Source organism: Myotis lucifugus, unplaced genomic scaffold, assembly GCF_000147115.1.
Source record: "Myotis lucifugus unplaced genomic scaffold, Myoluc2.0 scaffold_0, whole genome shotgun sequence".
NCBI classification, from domain to species: domain Eukaryota; kingdom Metazoa; phylum Chordata; class Mammalia; order Chiroptera; family Vespertilionidae; genus Myotis; species Myotis lucifugus.
In genome coordinates this window covers 11,181,529-11,202,049 of record NW_005871048.1, presented here as the reverse complement: position 1 = coordinate 11,202,049, position 20,521 = coordinate 11,181,529, and the positions used below count along the sequence as shown (strand labels likewise).

At 38.0% G+C, this 20,521-nt stretch overlaps 1 protein-coding gene across 1 annotated transcript in view; it reads left to right on the top strand.

The window, feature by feature from the left end:
• COMMD10 (COMM domain containing 10) overlaps positions 1-20,288 on the top strand; it is a 139,018-nt gene extending 118,730 nt beyond the window's left edge. Inside the window, exons 5-6 of the mRNA XM_006081128.3 lie at positions 18,673-18,732; positions 19,444-20,288. Coding sequence (XP_006081190.1) covers positions 18,673-18,732; positions 19,444-19,482 — 99 coding nt within the window. The 3' untranslated portion in view covers positions 19,483-20,288. The remainder of the gene's footprint in view (positions 1-18,672; positions 18,733-19,443) is intronic.
• Positions 20,289-20,521: the final 233 nt, after the last annotated feature.

Genomic DNA, 20,521 nt, shown 5'->3' with positions numbered 1-20,521 from the left:
TTCCCCAGGCCTAAGCCTTGGCCAAAGACATTAGGCCTGGGCAGGGGTGGAGCCTGCAATCGTGGGGAGCTGGGGTCCCCTACACAGACCTAACGCCTTGGCCAGAGGGGTTAGGCCTGGGCAGGGGCGGAACCAGCCATCGCAGGGAGCAGGGGCGGAGTCAGCGATCCTGGGCAGCTGGGGTTCCCCTGCCCAGGCCTAACGCCTTGGCCAGAGGCGTTAGGTCTAGGCAGGGGTGGAGCCTGCAACCACGGGGAGCTGGGGGTCCCCTGCCCAGGCCTAAGGCCTCGGCCAGAGGCGTTAGGCATGGGCAGGGGCGGAGTCAGCAATCGTGAGCAGCTGGGAGTCCCCTGCCCAGGCCTGACACCTCTGCTGGAGGTCTCAGGCCTGGGCAAGGGGCCGATCCGGTGATCGGCGATCGGAGGCTGATGAGGGTCAACTCCTCTGGCCGAGGCATCAGGCCTGGGCAGGGGGCTGAGCCGGCAATAGGAGGGGGCAAGGGGTCCCCTACCCAGGCCTGATTCCTGGGCCAGAGGCATCAGGCCTGGGCGGGGGTCAGAGCCAGTGATCGGGGGGAGATGGGGGTCCCCTGTCCAAGCCTGACACCTCTGGCAGAGGCGTCAGGCCTGGGCAAGGGGGGCCAATCAAGCGATGGAAGGGTGATGGGGGTCAACGCCTCTGACCAAGGCATCAGGCCTGGGCGAGGGCGGAGCCGGTGATCAAGGGGAGAGGGGGGTCCCCTGCCCAGGCCTGACACCTCTGGCAGAGGCATCAGGCCTGGGCAAGGGGCCGATCCTGCGATTGGAGGGTGATGGGGGTCAACGCCTGAGGGTTCCCAGTATGTGAGAGGGGGCAGGCTGGGCTGAGGGACACTCCCCCCCAGTGCACGAATTTCGTGCACCGGGCCCCTAGTTCTATATAATAAAAGCCCAGCAACCAAATAGTGGAACAACCAGAACGACTGGTCGACCAGTTGCTATGATGCGCACTGCCACCAGGGGCCAGACGCTCAATGCTGGAGCTGCCCCCTGGTGGTCAGTGCGCTCCCACAGATGGGCCCTCAGCTGGAGCAGCCACTCAGAGGGCGGGTCCACAGCTGCTCAGCTGACCAGGATGAGGGGCACTCCCACAGCAGGCCTATCCCCGCAGGCCATGCCACCCCACCAGTGCACAAATCCTGTGTACCAGGCCTCTAGTAAGATATAATGCCTGGATTTCATCATTAGCAATTGAGGTTTGATTTTCTTAGAGTTGAAAACTGAACTCAGGGCCAGTGTTTTCAATGTTAATTATTTGAAAATGTATAACTTTACTTATTATAAAATGGATTATTATCTAAGTATTAGTTGCCGAATTCTAGTCTATACATTTTCTTTTTAAATATTTATTGAATTTATTGGGGTAACATTGGTTAATAAAATTATATAGGTTTCAAATGTACAGTTCTATAACACATCATTTGTATACTGTATTGTGTGTTAACCATCTAAAGTCAAGTCTCTTTCCATCACCATTTATCCCCCTTTACTCTCTGGTAATCACCATACTGGTTATCTGTGTCTATGAGCTGTTGGTTTTGGTTTTTTTTTTCCATTTTGCTTAATCCCTGTGCTTTTCTCACCCAGCATTCCAAGCCCCCTCCCCTCTGATAGCTGTCAGTCTTTTTTCTGTACCTATGAGTCTGTTGGTATTTTGTTTGTTAGTTTATTTTATTCATTAGCTTCCACATGTAAGTAAAATCATATGGTATTTGTCTTTCTCTGGCTGGCTTGTTTCACTTAGCATAATACTCTCCAGGTCCATTCATGCTGCAGTGGCTGCACCACCCAGCAGTGCACAAGGGTTCCCTTCTTCTTCACATCCTCACCAGCATTTGTTGTTTGTTGATTTATTAATGATAGCCATTCTGACATGTGTGCGGTGATACATCATTGTGGTTTTAATTTGTATCTTTTCATGTCTGTTGGCCATCTGTATGCCCTCTTTGGAGAAGTGTCTATTCATGTCCTTTCCCCATTTTCTAATAGGCTTGTTTGTTTTTGGTGTTGAGTGTGTAAGTTCTTTATAAATTTTGGATATTAACCCCTTATTGAGTGTATCATTAACAAATATGTTCTCATTCAGTGAGTTTCCTTTTCATATTTTTTCCTTTTTTTTATTGGTTAAGGTATTGCAAATGTGTGGTTATCCCCCCATTGCCCCTCCCACCCCCTCAATCCTGCCCTCACCCTCATCCTCATCCTCTGTTGTCTTCGTCCATTGGTTATACTTATATGCATGCATACAAGTCTCTTGGTTGATCTCTCCCCCTTACCTCCACCCTCCCCTACCTTCCCTCTGAGGTTTGAGCATCTGATCGATGTTTCTCTGTCTCTGGATCTGTTTTTGTTCATCAGTTTATGTTGTTCATTATATTCCACAAATGAGTGAGATCATGTGATATTTATCTTTCTCTGACAGACTTATTTCACTTAGCGTAATGCTTGCTTTCCATATTTTTGATGGTTTTCTTTGCAAACATTTTTAAGTTTGATATAGTCCTATTTATTTATTTTTTATTTTATTTTTCTTGCTGGGGAAATACAACAGAAAAAATATTGCTATGAGAAATGTCTGAGATTTTACTGCCTATGTTTTCTTCTAGGATTTTTATGGTTTTGAGTCTTAACATTTAAGTCTTTAATCCATTTTGAGTTTATTGTTGTGTATGGTGTAAGAAGATGCTCTAGTTTCATTTTTTTTCCAAGTAGCTGTCCAGTTTTCTCAATACCATTTATTAATATAGACTGTCTTTACCTATTGTATGTTCTTGCCTTCTTTGTCAAATATTAATTGACCATAAAGGTGTGGGTTTATTTCTGGGCTCTCTATTCTGTCCCATTGATCTATTTTGTCTGTTTTTATGCCAATACCATGCTGTTTTGATTACTATGGCCTTATAGCATAGTTTGATATCAGGTAGCAGGATTTCTCTAGCTTTGTTCTTCTGCATTTTCAAGTCTTTTACTCTGAAATGAACTAAGGAATAAATGCCTATGTATTTTGTTTTTTATATTTGGTACTAGCAAAATGAAAATTTTAAAATTAACATTGTTACTCATTTTCAAAATAATTTGATATAGTTTGGCTCATTTTTACAATATTTGACCATATTTCTGTGTTAAATATTTTTAAATCCTGCATTTAAAATGGACATTGTATTATCAGGCACCATTGTTTCCTTTTTAAAAATAAGTATAAAATTTGAAAGCAGTGCTTTGGAAATGGTCTCTTTAGTCTTTGCAATAGAACAGTTAATCTGGTAATGAAAAAACTTCAAATGAGGTCAGATATTTGGTTGTCATAACTAAAAATTTCTGTGGTTTTATAGAAGTTCTTCACTAATATGTAAGCAACTTTTTATTTATACACTCACACATACATTTTTTAAAAATTAATGGTTTTATTTTGCTCTTTAAGGACTTGTTTCTTAAACATGTTAAACATTAAGATGTATTTAAATTGCAGCAAACCATACTCCCTGGGAAGATTAAGAGTTAGATAAAGCTGGAGTTTATCCAGAGTGTGAACCTGTACCCTGGCGTTTAAAATGCCAGAGCTTCAGAGCTGTTAACTAATATTGTGGCCCCTAAATCAAGTTTAACTGTTCCAGGCTTCAACTACATTTTGCCATACAGGATCCATCTAGCTCTGCTTTCTCAGAGAGGTGTACATTTTCCTTCAGTGAATCCTAAAGTGCAGGACATAGTGCTGGGGGAAGAGATTTTACTTTGCACGTTTGTTCAACTGTAATTCAGGCCTAATTTTGAATGTATATATGCAGCCATAGTACTGTTTAATAGTCTAGTTCATTCCCTTCAATAGTTTCAAAAATTACTGCTTAGTGAAAGTTCAGCTAGTCAGGATATCCCTGCACTCTGTCATTTTACGATTCATTTCACAGCATCTAATATTACTGTTACCTCCACTATCGCACTTTAGAATTCTCAGTCCTCTCTCTTATCAGAAGATGGGGGCATTAACTCCAATGCCGTGTAACAGACAAATCAAGGCTTAATTTGAAAATAGAAGCCTGTAGTTTTGAGGCCCACCTGTTGACAAAACAGACACAGCATTATAACCCCCGTTATGATTGTTGGGCATGACTCCTGCATCATATTGCTAATTTCTCAATTGCCCTTCTTAGCATGGATTTTTCCTAGTTCGGAACTTGATGGAAAGAGATACCATTTCTGTCAGGTTTCGCAAAATGTCTTGAGCCCCTTTTAACATAGGTGTCATTTAAATGCAATGTTTGGTCAGTTCTTTTAGGTTTTGCCTTGATAATATTTACTTCTTTAAAGGAAATCTATATTATGTAAATGAAATGTAATGCTTACCATGAATAAGTTCATGTCCTGAAAATCTGATACTGACTATATTCTGAGTAGTTGGCATCTCATTTTGTTTTCACATGTTTATGCAAAAGAGTAGTGAAAATATTTCTGATAAAAATATTAAGGCTTACTCTCTAGGTTAAGTCACAAGTGAAAATAAACTTCATAGACTTATTCTATTAAAGACATTTTATCTGCTTCATAAAACAGTTGCATTATTTGGTGGTCTGTCTTCAAAAGTCAGTACATCTAAAAATAGCTGGGAGTTGCTGTTTTAATAAGAAGCAATGTCATGTGGGAAAGGAACCCAACCCTCTGCATGTTCTCTGCCTAGAACATAATATTCTGCATACTGGCTTTTTTATTTCACTCTTCCTGAAAGTCAGGGTTTTTCATGCTGTTCTGATACAATTGAAATCGACCTTCATTATATATATAAAGGGCCTCTCAGACTATCTATATTAGTATGAAAATAGCTTTCAGAATTGTAGTCATATTTAGGCTATATCCAAGCAGTAATGTTAGGTCCTTTCCAGAAAGTAATTTATTTGGACAACATTTACATAACTCTATGTATGTAATTGTTTATCTGCTTATTGCTTATTTAAAACATTACATTGGAGAGAGTTTTATTTTCACTCTCAGCATTATACATGTGGCTTTATTTTCCATTCAATTATTGATTCTTAGAAAGGAAAGGAGGGAGGGAAACATTGATGTGAGAAAGATACATCAGTGATTGCCTCCTGTACACACCCCAACAGGGCATCAAATTCACAACTTAGGTATGTGCCCTGACTGGGAATCAAACCCACAATTTTTGGTGTATGGGATGACACTCCAACCAACTGAGCCACCCTGCCAGGGCATGTATACATGTATGTTATTAAAGAAGATAATTGGCTTTATTCTGATCTGTGTCTTCTCTAACTTTTGTTAGAGGAAAAAGGGATGAAGGTGGGAAAATTAGTAAATACTCTTTACCCTATTTCTGAATGTTCAAATCCTGTCTCCAAAGACTAGGTCTAATTTCGCTTCTAGCACAAATTTGAAATGAAGGTAAAAGAGGTTATTAATTGCCATTTCATTGTTATTTTCTTATTTTCAACACTAGAGGCCCGGTGCACAAAAATTTGTGCACTCGGTGGGGAGGAGGGGGCTCCCTCAGCCCCGCCTGTGCCCTCTCGCAGTCTGGGACCCCTTAGGGGATGACCACCTGCTGGCTTAGGCCCGCTCCCCGGGGGATTGGGCCTAAGATGGCAATCAGACATCCCTCTGGCAGCCCGGCAGCCCTCAGGGGATGTCCACTTGCCAGCGGGGAGCAGGCCTAAACTGCAGTCGAACATCCTTAGTGCTGCTGAGGAGGCAGGAGAGGCTCCCACCACCACCGCTGTACTGGCAGCCATCAGCCTGGCTTGTGGCTGAGCAGAGCTCCTTCATGTGGGAGCGCACTGACCACCAGAGCGCAGCTCCTGCATTGAGCGTCTGCCCCCTGGTGGTCAGTGTGTGTCATAGTGACCAGTCATTCCCAGTCCTTCTGCTATTAAGGTCAGTTTGCATATTACCCTGTTATTATATAGGATAGAGGCCTGGTGCATGGGTGGGGGCCGGCTGGTTTACCCTGAAGGGTGTCCCGGATCAGGGTGGGGGTCCCGCTTGGGTGCCTGGCCATCCTGGGTGAGGGGATGATGGCTGTTTGCAGCTGGTCACAGCCCCTTCAGGGTGGGGGTCCCCACTGGGGTGCCTGGCCAGTCTGGGTGAGGGGCTGAGGGCCGTTTTCAGGCTGGTGGGTGACTGAAGCTCCCAACCTCTCCTTTTTTTCTTTCTTTTTTTATTCTGGGATTTATTTACCTTCTATGGCTGTCATTGGAGCTGAGAGCCGGCTTTAGCTCTGAGGCTCGGCTCCAGCTCTGAGACCTGGGCTGGCTGAAAGCAGGTATCTGGGCTTTGTTTAGCTTCTATAATTGAAACACTGTTGCAACTCCAGCTCTGAGGCCCGGCTGGCTGAAAGCAGGTTTCTGGGGATTGTTTAGCTTCTATAATTACAACATTGTTTCTTAGAGTGCAGCTCAGAGCTGGGCGGCAGCAGGCGGGGAACCTTGGCTTCCTCCATTACTGGAGCAAGCAAGCCTCCTGTTTGCTTCAGCTGCCTGGCTGCTGGCCGCCATCTTGGTTGGCAGTTAATTTGCATATCGCCCTGATTAGCCAATGGGAAGCATGTCAGAGGTACGGTTAATTACCATGTTTGTCTATTATTAGATAGGATTCCAGTCTAAGATTAATAAATGGGTAGCATTTAAAAAATTATTCTTCTAAGCTTAATGTAGTTAATAATTATATTTTTACATTTTTAAGTCTTTTGTTCATTGTCTCTGATTTCCTACTTTATATTTTTACTAGAGGCCCGGTGTATGAAATTCGTGCATGGGGGGGGGGGTCCCCTCAGCCCAGCCTGCACCCTCTCGCAATTTGGGACCCCTCAGGGGGTGTCCAACTGCCAGTTTAGGCCCAATCCCACAGTCAGACATCCCTCTCGCAATCCGAGACCGCTGGCTCCTAACCATTCGCCTGCTTGCCTGCCTGATCACCCCTGGCTCCTAACCATTCGCCTGCTTGCCTGCCTGATCACCCCTAACTACTCGACTGCCTGCCTGATCGCCCTTAACCACCTGCCCTTAACCACCTCTGCTTGCTTGCCTGATCGCCCTTAACCACTCACCTGCCTGCCTGATCGATCACCCCTAACCACCTCTGCCTCGGCCCCCACCGCCACAGCTTCTTCGGAAGGTCGTTCAGCTGTCCGGTCTAATTAGCATATTACGCTTTTATTATTATAGATTTCCAGCAAGTCTTTTATCCTTCTACTAAAGTGAAGGAAATAGGATGAGTGGTGGCAGATTTTAACTGTATTCTTTAAAGGCAGAATGTTATTATGAGTTATATCTAGGTGTTGGGTTACATGAATATCTGTTATATTAGTCCCTATAATTTTACTGTTTTTAATATTATATAATTAAAAAGTAAAAGGTAGACTGGGACCAGCTTATGGAAGCTTTGACCTCTAGACATAAGAGATAGAAGTTTAATTATTGGTAATTGGGGAGATACTGATTATTTTTAGTAGAAGAGCAACCTAATGAGAGCGACACTTTAAAAATTGAGTTGGGATCAGTATTTAGCATGGTCTAGAGCAGTGATGGCGAACCTTTTGAGCTCGGCGTGTCAGCATTTTGAAAAACCCTAACTTAACTCTGGTGCCATGTCACATATAGAAATTTTTTGATATTTGCAACCATAGTAAAACAAAGACTTATATTTTTGATATTTATTTTGCATATTTAAATGCCATTTAACAAAGAAAAATCAACCAAAAAAATGAGTTCGCGTGTCACCTCTGACAAGCTTGTCATAGGTTCGCCATCACTGGTCTAGAGAACGGTGAGACTGAGGAAGAGGAATTTAAGGAAATTAAACATTCCAATTTTTGAGAAATAAGTCTTTAGACGAGGTGATGGCATGGGAGTAGAAGGGAAGGGGAAGGGATGCTGCTTCTTTCTGTGATCATTTGGTAAGCATTCCCAAATGAAAGGATGTATTAACAGTCCTGCTCAGTACTTTACTACCTAGCTCAAATCTAGTTCTTGCTACATAAACATAAGCCCTCTGCATGAACTAGGTCAAAATTCCAAACCAACACCAAACTGAGACATTGATCAGTAGTAATATGGCATTACTCCTAAGATACCATGTTACCAATAATTCTGGTTTAAATAAGTCTGTTCCATCTAAGAGGAGGCTGTCTATTTGGAAGAGTTCTGATTTGCAACATAGTCTGTGGCTACTTCTACAAGTTTCTGCAAACTTTTTTTTAACCCAGTCTCTTTATAAATGTCTCAAAGAGAAACCCATAAATCATGACTTAATCCCACCTTAATTAACATTGCTTCACACAAACATTCCATTTTTTAAAATATTATTGACTTTTTCCAACTTTATGACATAACTGAGTAACTTTTCACAACTATTTGGGTAGATTCCACCAACCTTATAATTTTTATATTTGTTAACTCAGATCTGACTTGAAAGTAAAAGTTACTTATAATCACTTTGAGGTTAAATAGGTTTAACTTGTTCTCATACTGTATTTCCTTCAACTATGGAATAACCTGTCTTAATTCCCTAATCTATGAATCTATGATTTCAAAGCCCAATGTGAACTGTAATAAAAAAGTGATGTTTAATAGATGTTCTCACCATTCCATCATTTTTTCCCATTTTCAGGATAGGAAATGCCTTTGAAACCCTTATGTATTTTTCAGCACTATAAAATAATTGTATAACATAATTTCAAGTTCAAAATATTGAGAACTTCTTAATAGGTTATTTAAAGATTTGTTTAATTAAATTGGCATAGGTCACAAAGCTCATTAATATTAATGATTAGACTAGAAAGGTACTTAACTTCTCTAATCACCAACAGATACAAAATATTAAATTAAATTGTGTAGCTTTATTACCTTATGTGTCATTCCAGGGAAAGACCTCATATAACAAGCAAAAGCTGAACAGTCCAGTTTTAATGTTTCTCACTCAAACCTTTGGCTTCTTCTTAACATTGATAAACTGTAGTTTTAAAAATGACAAAAAATTTTTATGAACTTTATATGAATACATAACCGATTAAAATAAAATAGTTGGGACTAATCCTTTAAAAAAGCACTTATTATTAATAAACTTTAGAAAAGAGATAAAGCTTGAGACAAAATTTATGTTTTAATATCAATTTTTAAATCACATTTGTGTTCTCTTAAGGAGATTTGCATGATGTAAGACTTTACTAATGTTTGAAAAATTATATAAATAAGAGCTGCTAAGTGATGTATCCTGTTTATTGCAAAAATATGATCTAAGCCTCAATAGCTGTCACCAGCCTTTCCTATAAAATAAGAGTGCATCAGATGGTAGTGAAGAGGGCCTGGAATTTCAATCTTGAGATGAGTAATTATGCTGTATGCAACACAGCTGATTTTACTTACTTCCACTTACATGTAAACAGGTCTTTTTTAACTGGCAGTAGTGAACATAATGTGGAATATTGTTGTTTATTAGGTCACTTTGGTAAATAGAACTAATAATTTAAGACATTTGTCTACAGTAGGGGTTGGCAAACATTTTTCTGCGAAGGGGCAAATAGTAACTATTTTAAGCTTGCAGGCAATATGACACTGCTGTGGTAACAGGAAAGCAGCTATCTATCTATATACATAAAAGGCTAATATGCGAAGTGTCCCTGCGGGAGTTCGACCGGGAGACCGGGAGTTCTGTTGCTTGCTATGATGTGCGCTGACCACCAGGAGGCGGCACGGAACGAAGGAAGGCCCCAGCCAGCAGCGGGGGAAGGGAGGCCCCAGCCGGCAGCCAGAAGGAAGGCCCCAGCTGGCAGCCGGAAGGCCCCGATAGGTCCTGATCGCTGGACAGGCAGGCCTAGGGACCCTACCCATGCACGAATTTCGTGCACCAGGCCTCTAGTAGACAATGAATATACAAACCAATGACTGTGTCTGTGGTTCCAATGAACCTTTATTTACAAAAGCTGACAGCTAGCCAGAATTGGCCTGTGGACTATAGTTTACCAATCCTGGTCTACATTCATTTGACTTCCTCACTTTATATTCACCCCTCTAATCAACTGGAGTTGGCTTCTCCTCACCATTCTACCAAAAATACTTCTGCCAGTGTCAGTAACATTCTCCTTGTCATTGAATCTAAAATATATTAGTCCTTTTCTCAGTTGATTCTTGGGAGCCTTTGACACTTGAATCACCCTTTCCTATTTAAAACTCTGTCTTTCCTTAGGGTCCATTATAGCACATTTCTAGTTTTTATCCTACCTCTCAAGGCATTCCTCAGTTTTTGTGTTTTCAGAGCTCCACTTTTTTATAGCTCGTTTCTTAAATAATGGGGATGCATCAGGGATCTATTTAAAATTTATATTGTTTCTAGAAGAGACAAATTTATAGGCACAGCAAGTATATTGCTGGTTGCCTAGAATGGCAAGGAGTGGAGTGGGGAGGCAAGGATAGTTAGGAGTGTTGGTAGATGATAGCTAACGGGTATGGGGTTTCTTTTTTTGGGTGATGAAAATGCTCTAAAATTAATTGTAGTGATAGTTGCACAATTCTATGAATATACCAAAAACTGTTGAATTATTTACTTAAAATGGGTGAGCTGTGTGGTAAATCAGTATTTCCATGAATATGTTTTAAAAATTATAAGTTAAATTCTCCAATCTTATTATTTTCCCAAAATTAAAAATAAAACCTATGCTCCACCATTTACTCAAGTGCAGACTGAACTATCTGCCAATAATTCTATTTGTGTTGAATTCATAGTAATATTCCCTAAACACTCCATATCAAATGTAAAATGAAACCCTTATTTATGAGCGCCTGATATACTCAGGATTATAAAAAATATCAACGTGTTTAGAACCATTTCGGTTTTTAGAATATGCATTGTTAGTTCATTTGATGATTCCAAGAGGATTTTGCAAATCGTAATCTAGTAATTAGGTTAGCAGGAAATTAATTTGGATGGAAAAATGAGCTCAGTCTTCATCTGTCACCATTACAAGTTAAAAATCTATAATGGGACAACATAATTACAGTTAATAATTTCTTCTAAACAGTTTCTGCCTTTATTGACCCTATAATTAAATGAGTTATCGTGTTTGCCTGTTTTTCAGACTTTGGGCCCATATGTTGAGGGTAAGATAGGGGGTGTCCCATTATTATGTTAAAGTTAACAGTGGATTTTCAGGTGTCCCCCTATGTCAGTGATGGCGAACCTTTTGAGCTCAGCATGTCAGTATTTTGAAAAACCCTAACTTAACTCTGGTGCCGTGTCACATATAGAAATTTTTTGATATTTGCAACCATAGTAAAACAAAGACTTATATTTTTTATATTTATTTTATATATTTAAATACCATTTAACAAAGAAAAATCAATAAAAAAAATGAGTTCTCGTGTCACCTCTGACACGTGTGTCATAGGTTCGCCATCACTGCCCTATGTGGTAAGTTCAGTACCCTTCATAACATGAAGCAAATGCTGAACTTACTCTTTTTATTTTGCAGAAGCAGAGCTTTCAGTTAACTTAGAAGAGATGTAAATTGTAACTAAATTGAAATTAATACTCATTTAGGTGCACATATTGGTCCTCTTTTCCTTGAACACTGACATGACAGCACAAAATAGAAAAAAATTAAATCAACATATGTTTTTAATTACCTTTTATTAACACTGCAAATTATATTAGGTTATTTAATTTAGGATGAAAAATACACTGTAGCTCTTGAAAGTACACACACATCATCCAAATTTATGTGTATGAAGACAATAAAGTGATTTGATGAACAAATGGCATTGAGCTCATAGTCTTTAAAACTATATACTGAAAACATAATATGATTTCAGTTTGGTATCTGTAGTTTACCTGGAATTCCTCAGCTAAGATACTAATACACATTTTGAAAAGTTAAGTAATGCAGCTATTCTAAATCTGTAATGATAATGCTTCAGTAATCAGATAAGTACTTATAATTAGAATAAAGTATAATTTCCAAAAAAGATAGCATCACCTATAATATTTATTACAGAAAAAAGCTCCATTTCATAGTTCTCAGTGCTATCCTTAGCATAATTTCTTACTATATATAAGGAGCTTCATGTAATCATATCAAAACCTCTTATCTTGCTGATTATATTCAGCAACCATAGCTAAATATTTCAATGCCAAAGCTGAAAATCATAATGACATATCAGCATACACAGAATAAATTACAGTTAATGAGTACTATATGAAGTGTATTTGTATTGGCTCCAAGTTTGTGATCTGCTCATGCATAGAACGTTGTAATTTTTAAGAGGACAGAAAGTAGTGATGATATGACTGCCAAACACATTGTATTGTCTATACAAAAACAAAGTAATATTTTAGCCAGAATGATAAGGGCATATACAGATAACGGGTTAAACGTTTTAACAGCTGAAATAGATACTTCTGATTACACATTTAGTGACTGTATTTCATGCACAGTTTTACATAATTTTTTTTCACAGTAGAAAATCCTCAGGGAGATCTTTTATTTCATTCACTTCCTACTTATAAGGTAGTAGTTGTTTTTCTTTTACTAGTATCCTCCACTCATAATTTTCTAGGTGAAAAGATAATTGTATCATTTCTAATTCTGATATCCAATTTAAGTTTAAAAGCTAAGCAATGTAAATTTGGTTTAATTCTTATCTGGTTTATATTGGTATTATTTAGAGGCTATTTCTGCTTAGATAATTTATGGAGAGGCTAATACATTTCTCTCTTGGAAAATGTGTATGTGTTCCTAATTCCTAACTAATGGGAAAGCAAACGACATTTTTACTGTCAGCTTTCATCAAGTTAGACCCCTCTGAAGACCTCACTAGATTGTTTCCATGGAAATTTTGCTAATGGCTGTGTGCAACATTATCCAGGTACTTGTAGACAGTATTACAAATTAAAGATGAAAAGGAATGGGTGAACAATACATCTTCTCTTTTAAGAAATTGGCAGGATGTTAATCTTTGCACTTTCATTTTTACTTTGCAGTGTTTTCAGATAGGGTGCAGAAGTTTAAGTTTGGTATTATTATTAATGCATGACACCAGCTTAGACAATTTAAGTAATTAATTTACTAAATAGGTTCTGAGTTGTAATCTTATATGTATAAGGCAGAAGAAAGAGAGTAAATCTTCTAGTCTGTGTATGTTTAGTTAACAATATTAGTGATTATAATGGGTTTTACTGGAATATGGAAGACTGAAGGCATATTTAAAAATAAGCCACCAGTTTTATTGCCTGTATACTAACATACTAAATTACCTTGATCCATGTAATTAATGCCCACCATATATTACCACATACCACATAGAAAACATGTGCTAGTCTAGTGATACTCATCCTTTGTGGAACACCTACTTACCCTAAATAGTGGCATTCCTAAAGAGGGTTCAGCCCCAGGTTACCTTTCCTTCTCATTCTGCATTCTTTTCTAAGGCAATGTCATCCACTCTTATAATTTTAAATATCAATATATCAGTAACTCTCAGATGTTTATCTCTTACCTAAACCTCTTTTCTGGCTTTCCAGAATTACTTCACATGTTTTCAGGGAAATCTCACAGACATCAAGCTAATTACGTCTGAAGCTGCACTTTTGATTCCCCCCTTCAAATCTTCTCTTCTAGAGTTTCCTATCTTAGTTACATCTATCCAGTTTCTCTTGCCAGAAACCTGAGAGTCATTCTTGGCTTTTTCTATTCCTTCAACTCCTCTGCCCCAACTCAAGTCTGTCACTAAGTGCTATCTCTTCTACCTCTAAACCACATCTGAAGTTTTCACACTTCTCTATCACAGCTGGCCTTACATTCGCAGAGGAAGTATTATTCTAATAGTATCTTGGTTGCTTTACTCTGTAGTTTTAACACCTAAGTATTTTTCTCTAAAACTTTTTGTTGTTGTTGTTTTTAAACTTTATAAAAATGAAATCAATCGGTATGTGTTCTTCAGTTCCTGTCTCTAACATTATGTTTGTGAGAGTCATACAAGGTGTTGTATTTAGCTGTAGTTTATTTTAATGTCTGTGTAATATTTCACTGTATTACTATACTACAATTTTTTATATAGTCTTCTGTTGAAAGAAATTTTGGTTACTTCTGTTCTTTGGTTCTTTTGAATAATGGTACTATCAATATTCTTGTACCAATCTCCTGGTATCCAAATGGGTACAATTCTGTTGAGTGCAGTATTCTACTTAGGAGTGAATTTCTGGGTCATATGTTGTGCATATATTCAACTTTAGTAAATATTGCCAAACAAGTTTCCAGAATGGTTATACAAATTTCCATCCCTCCCAGCAGTATGGTTTCTAATATATTTTTGTATGTTTTTGGCTATTTTGGACATCCTCCTCTGTGAAGTGTCTGTTCAAGTCTCTTGTCTTTTTTTCTTTAACCAGAGAATATCTGTCAATCCAGGGCATTCTTGGGCATTCTTGGACACCTTTCTCAGCTGGGGAAACTGCCAGGAAGTCTACCAGGAGAAGGGCTGGGTTCCTCAGTATTAATTCCTCCACCTCTTGCATTCCACCACCAGCCAGGCCTCCAAATCATTCACGTTCGCTAGAGTGGAGTCCCTTTGAACAATCTATTTGGCATCATAAGAATCTTCTCATAGTTTCTTCCTTCTTCCAAGCCAAACACTACCACCCAGGTGCTTTTTAAAAATTTGAGATATAATTGACATAACATTGTGTTAGTTTTTGATGTATAATATAATGATTTTACATATATTCTTGTCCATTTTTAAACTGAGTTTTGTCTCTTTTATTGATTTGTAGGGATTTTTATATATTCTAGATGTGAGTCTTTGTGGCTAACCTTTTGACTCTTTTGATGATGTGTTTTGATGAAATCTAATGTATTCTAACTTATTAATCATTTTCTTTATAGTTAGTATATTATTTACTAACAGCTTACATGCTACTAAAGATTACATACTTAGTATATTTTCATGTCTTTTTAAAGGAGTCTTTATATACCCCAAGGTAATGGAGATATTCACTTATACTTTCTTTTAGTTTTTTGTTTTACATTACCTATTTAGAACCACAGTTCATCTGAAAGTAGGAGACCACATGAGCAAAAACAGGGAAGAAAGTGTGGGATATGTGGGAGATAGTGAGTACACCAGTTTGGTTGGAATAAGAGTTTTTGGAGGGTCTTGTGGGAAATAAAACTAGAAAGTTAGATCAAGGAAGATTGTGTCGAACCAAGGAGACTGAAAAAATGTTACCCTTCTTTATTCTCACATGAGCAGGTATCATTAGCAGTGGCTTCCATCTTACTTTTGTCTCAAGAGGGACCGTGCAATTGTGTGGATGACTCAGTACAAATCAACCACCCTCTTTACCTCCAATAAGACAATAGCAACAACAAAGCGAAATAAAACAAAACTATCTTATTTATTTACTTTACTTTTATGTTTAAAAAAATATTCATTTATATGGGGGGTATGTGTAACAATATCTTGGCCTAGTTAGATATTATGAAATTACTTCTTTTTTTAAAAAAAAAACACAAATCTAGTGAGTTTTTAATGAGTTAGGGTAAATTATAGCAGTATCTACTGATACTTCTGTTAAATAAACAAGCAACAAAAAGTCCTTCCAGAAATACTTTTTATTAATTATCTAGTCATTATATTCCGTTGGAAGATAATATAAACTCTCTGCTCTTACTTTAACATGTTTTTACTTAAAATGCAGTTTTCCTTGTATGAACATATCCTTTGTACCTGGTTACTGGAAGAATGAGGATGTAATGTTCTTGTATACTTTTTTCCTAAACACTTGACTATGTAAAAAAGTGAAGTATCGCCCAGCCGGCATAGCTCAGTGGTTGAGCGTCATGGTTCAATTCCTGGTCAGGGCACGTGCCTGGGTTGCGGGCTCGATCTTCAGTGTGGGACCTGCAGGAGCCAGCCAATCAGTGATTCTCTCTCATCATTGAGGTTTCTATCTCTCTCCCTCTCCCTTCCTCTCTAAAATCAATAAAAATATATTACAAAAAATATATATATTTTTTTAAAAAAGTGAAGTACCGTACTATCTAAAGGTGTGTGTGTACATATATCTAGATATATATGTTATATACACATATATTAAAATATTTGTATTTAATTGGTTTCACCAAGTAAGATTTGAGTTGTTTAGTTTTAGTTTAAAGTAGTTTTGCTATATGATTGACAAATTGTTGATACATTTGATAACTTGCAACTGGAGTTTTATGCCACTAAGATATTTCTCTTAGTTAGTATTATATAACTACAGGCCTGGTGCATGAAATTCGTGCACTCGGCAAGGGGGGGGGAGTCCCTCTGCCTGGCCTGCACCCTCTCACATTCCAGGAGCCCTTGGGGGATGTCCGACTGATGGCTTAGGCCTGCTCCCCGCAGAAGCCAGCAGTTGGAGATCCTTAGTGCTGTCGCGGAGGCAGGAGAGGCTCCTACCACTGCCGCTGTGCTCACCAGCCGTGAGCCTGGCTTCTGGATGAGCGGTGCTCCCCCTGTGGGAGTGCACTGACCACCAGGGGACAGCTCCTGTATTAAGCGTCTGCCCCCTGGTGGTCAGTGCGCGTCATACTGACCAGTCGTTCTGCTGTTCGGTCGATTTGCATATTAGCCTTTTATTATATAGGATAGGCTGCATCTTATTATCCAGACTATCTTTCTGACTCTTTTGGGGTGGGGAGGCAGGGTAGGACCAACTAATTAAGTCTCATTATCTAATGCAGGGGTCCTCAAACTTTTTAAACAGGGGGCCAGTTCACTGTCCCTCAGACCGTTGGAGGGCCGGACTATAGTTTGAAAAATAACTATGAACAAATTCCTATGCACACTGCACATATCTTATTTTGAAGTAAAAAAACAAAATGGGAACAAATACAATATTTGTATTTGCATGTGGCCCGCGGGCCGTAGTTTGAGGACCCCTGATCTAATGACCGTGATAGACAGGAAGTAAGTGAATAATTAAATCCATTGTCAAATTCAGCCTATAAAATGACTTCAGCCAGGATTTTCTACATCTTCCTCCAGAAAGCCTGTTGTTAGAGTTGCTACTGATAGCTGAGATGTGGAGGGTTTGGATTCCAATGTATTTACTCCTCTTCTTCCTTTAACCTACAGGTTCAGCCCTGATCTTTGTTATTTGAAAGTCCAGGGCTATATAAAGTGTTGGAAGATATATGTAGAGCTGGACAACCCAAAGAGAAGCACCCCTTAAATACGAGCAATTGAACTCTCATTAAACATAATGCTTTTTTTTACATCTTTGTTGGGTCTAGACTACCATTGCTTTGTGTCCTGACAGTAAATTGAAAAGAAGTTGTTTGAAAACATGCTTTCTGAATGGATAGACCCTTCCAAACATTTTTGGAGGAGTAAACAATAAAGTTAGAGAGTTGATTCTGGTTTGCTAAGCAAATTTGTGACTTTCTAATTATATTCTCAAGGATGAAAGGTTGGTACAATATCCACAAATCAAAAAAAAAAAAGAAGGAAAGCTAGGAGTATTTTCCTCCTTAAAATGGAAAAGTTTTTGATCAGACCCATTCCTAATATTTTTAGGCCTGAAGCAAGAGTAAAAATGGAGCCATGGACTATATGTCTAAATTTAGAATCATAAATAAAGCTACCAACCTGTTAAATAAAATTGATCTTACTCCTTTCTGGATAAGATACCTTAATAATGTCCTGGAAGGCCAGATTTGAATTTAAAATTTTGGACTCTTTGGGGTTTAATGCCAGAACATGGCAATGTAGGGAGCAGGCCAGCTTCCCTTCCGTTTTTAGCCTTACCTTAGGTTCCATTGCTACCTTCCTAAAGAACAACTGCTCTTGGCCACTCCATGGATAAACATAGATTCTCAAATTCTAAAGATAATCTCTTTACATATAGACATGAAACACTTAAAACCACTTCTATATTTTCCCTTATTATTTTTTAGAATTTTTAATATGTTTTTATTGATTTCAGGGATAGGGAGAGCGATAGAAACATCTATGATGAGAGAGTCATTGATCGGCTGCCTCCTCCCTTATTCTTGAGATCTTCTCTAAGTTATTGTGGGTTAAAAGGAAGGAGCATGTTTAAGTCCCAGCTTTGAAGCTGTTGTGTTAATTGTTAACTTTTGCTGAGTCTGTACATTGAAAAAGGTAGCAATCTCAGCATGTTAAGATCATAACTGTTAGATGCTTAGAGACAGCAGCAGTGCTGATGTGAGGCATTAATGGCTGGATGGATCCAATCAGATATGCCACCCCCGGTGTCTTTATGTAATGGCATTTACCAGATTTCAAATGGACTGCTGAGAAAGATGAAATATAATCTCATGTATTATCTCTGTCTTGAAAAAATAGATAATGAAATTGTTCTCTTGCTGGCATCTATTTTATTAAACTTTGCAGAGTCAACTAAAGAACAGATGTCCCTATAGAGTTGAAACCTTTTGCTAATGTGGAGTGTTATTAAGTGCGTTTGTGAGTTCTAGGAACAATGATGTTAAGTAGAGCAAGTAACATTTATATTGTATTTCTTTTAAACCTACTCAGAATAAGATGGCATATTTGGGGTCTAGCTGGATAGAAAAAAACTATAAATTGTATACAACTAAATTCTTTTTTCTTTTTCTTTCTTATAGAATCTGGAGAAAGTTCTTGTGGAATTCAATCACAAGGAGTTGTTTGATTTCTATAACAAGGTAAGTATTTTAAAAATAATTCCTAAGAAGTGGGTTTTTCCCCAATGTTTCCTTCATTTTATGAATTTTTATTTTTAAATTCCCTATTATGGAACTAAGTTCTTTAAACTTGACTTGTAAACACCTTATGTTTCACAGTAGGAAGCATTGCTGAGATGAGCATCTGACAAACTAAATCAGGAAGAAAATGGAAATGGTTTTAATTAAAGCAATAGGAGTATTGCTGTAAACAATATGTAATGACTTATGTGGTACCTAGCCACACTGGCACATTAGATATAAAGTAATGTTAAATATTTTAATTTCTGGGTACAAAAGAAAAGGAAGATGCCAGGCCTTAAAGATTTATCTTTGAGTATTTTTGATGATTCTTTCAAATACTGATTTTGTAATCTAGGAAATTCCCCCAGACACACACACCTTTAAAAGTCATATAATGAGCATTTAAAATGATACAGTTGGGTGTACGTAAAACAGTAGTATTTAGACACCCTCCTTTACAAATTTGAAAATTTAGCAAGCACTAATTCTAATATTGTCACTAAAAAAGAAAAAAATTTAAGTGGTGTATTTATTGCTGTGAATGGATTTAATACGCATAATTGCCAATGCCATCCTTTCCCTTCTATTTGCATGTTTCTAAACAGCACTTCCTATGCATTTCTCTTTCTTTACCAGCTCTCTCTCTCTTTTTCTTGTCTTTGTAAATAGCTAGAGACCATCCAGGCACAGCTGGATTCTCTTACCTGATGTTCCTGAAGACCGCTTTCCCCATCACACTCCGGCCACTTCATCATTTTGCTTTGAAGACAGACTGCCAGGTTGTGTTTTCTGAAGGATTCAGTAGTTTTCTTCTTGTAAATTATATGGTTTATCACTTCTTAGACAAATAGTAGCTAAAGGAAATAATTTTCTGAGGACTAAGATTCTAATATACATTCTCTAGTTCCATGAGCCAACAGCAAGCAAGCAATTGTTAAGAATACTCTTGCTTTCAAAAAAACAAAAGTGAACACCATATTATTTTTACCGCCCTATTTTTGCTTTATTGCCCACATGCATTTTTTACATACTTGATGATACCAATAGGTATCAAGGAGGGTCCATGGATATAAGGTATACTGCGTACTGTAGAATACAGAACTCAACAATTACATTGATAAAAATAAGAAAGCTGCCCCATGCAATCAATACATTACAGTATTTTTCCCTGAATATAATGAGTATACTTTGCTTTGGAAATAATACAGGAAAGAAATTAAAAATAGAGCTGGTAGTAGTTATCCAGAGATTCCAGTGTGAGCTTCTCTGTACACTTTTACTTTTTCTCTGAGTTTAATGATTTAATAACAGTTCTTTCTACTGCAGATAGTAGAACTAATTATTCATTTAATAATGATTCATTTCATAATATGGGAGACAGATTCAGATCATGAAGAAAAAGAATTGTAATGAGTGCTGAAGGGGTATCCTTAAAATTTCAAAACAGCTTTTACATTCTCTTTCTGTAAATATGTTAATTCATTTCATTCAATAAAATGTTTGTCTCAGAAGTAGTTGAACTGAAGTGCACAATACTTTATGCTATGAATATATATAAATATGAGTACGGCTGTCTGTAAAAAATAATATCAATTGAATTTATTGTTTTCAGAAAGTCAGAGAAGGAGGGACGGGGAGAAAATGAGAGAGAGAGAGAGAGAGATTCAAAATGCTTTTTCTTCACATGAAGGAATTTTATTTCAGAAATGTCCTAAACAAACAGAGCCATTAATATGAAATCACATTC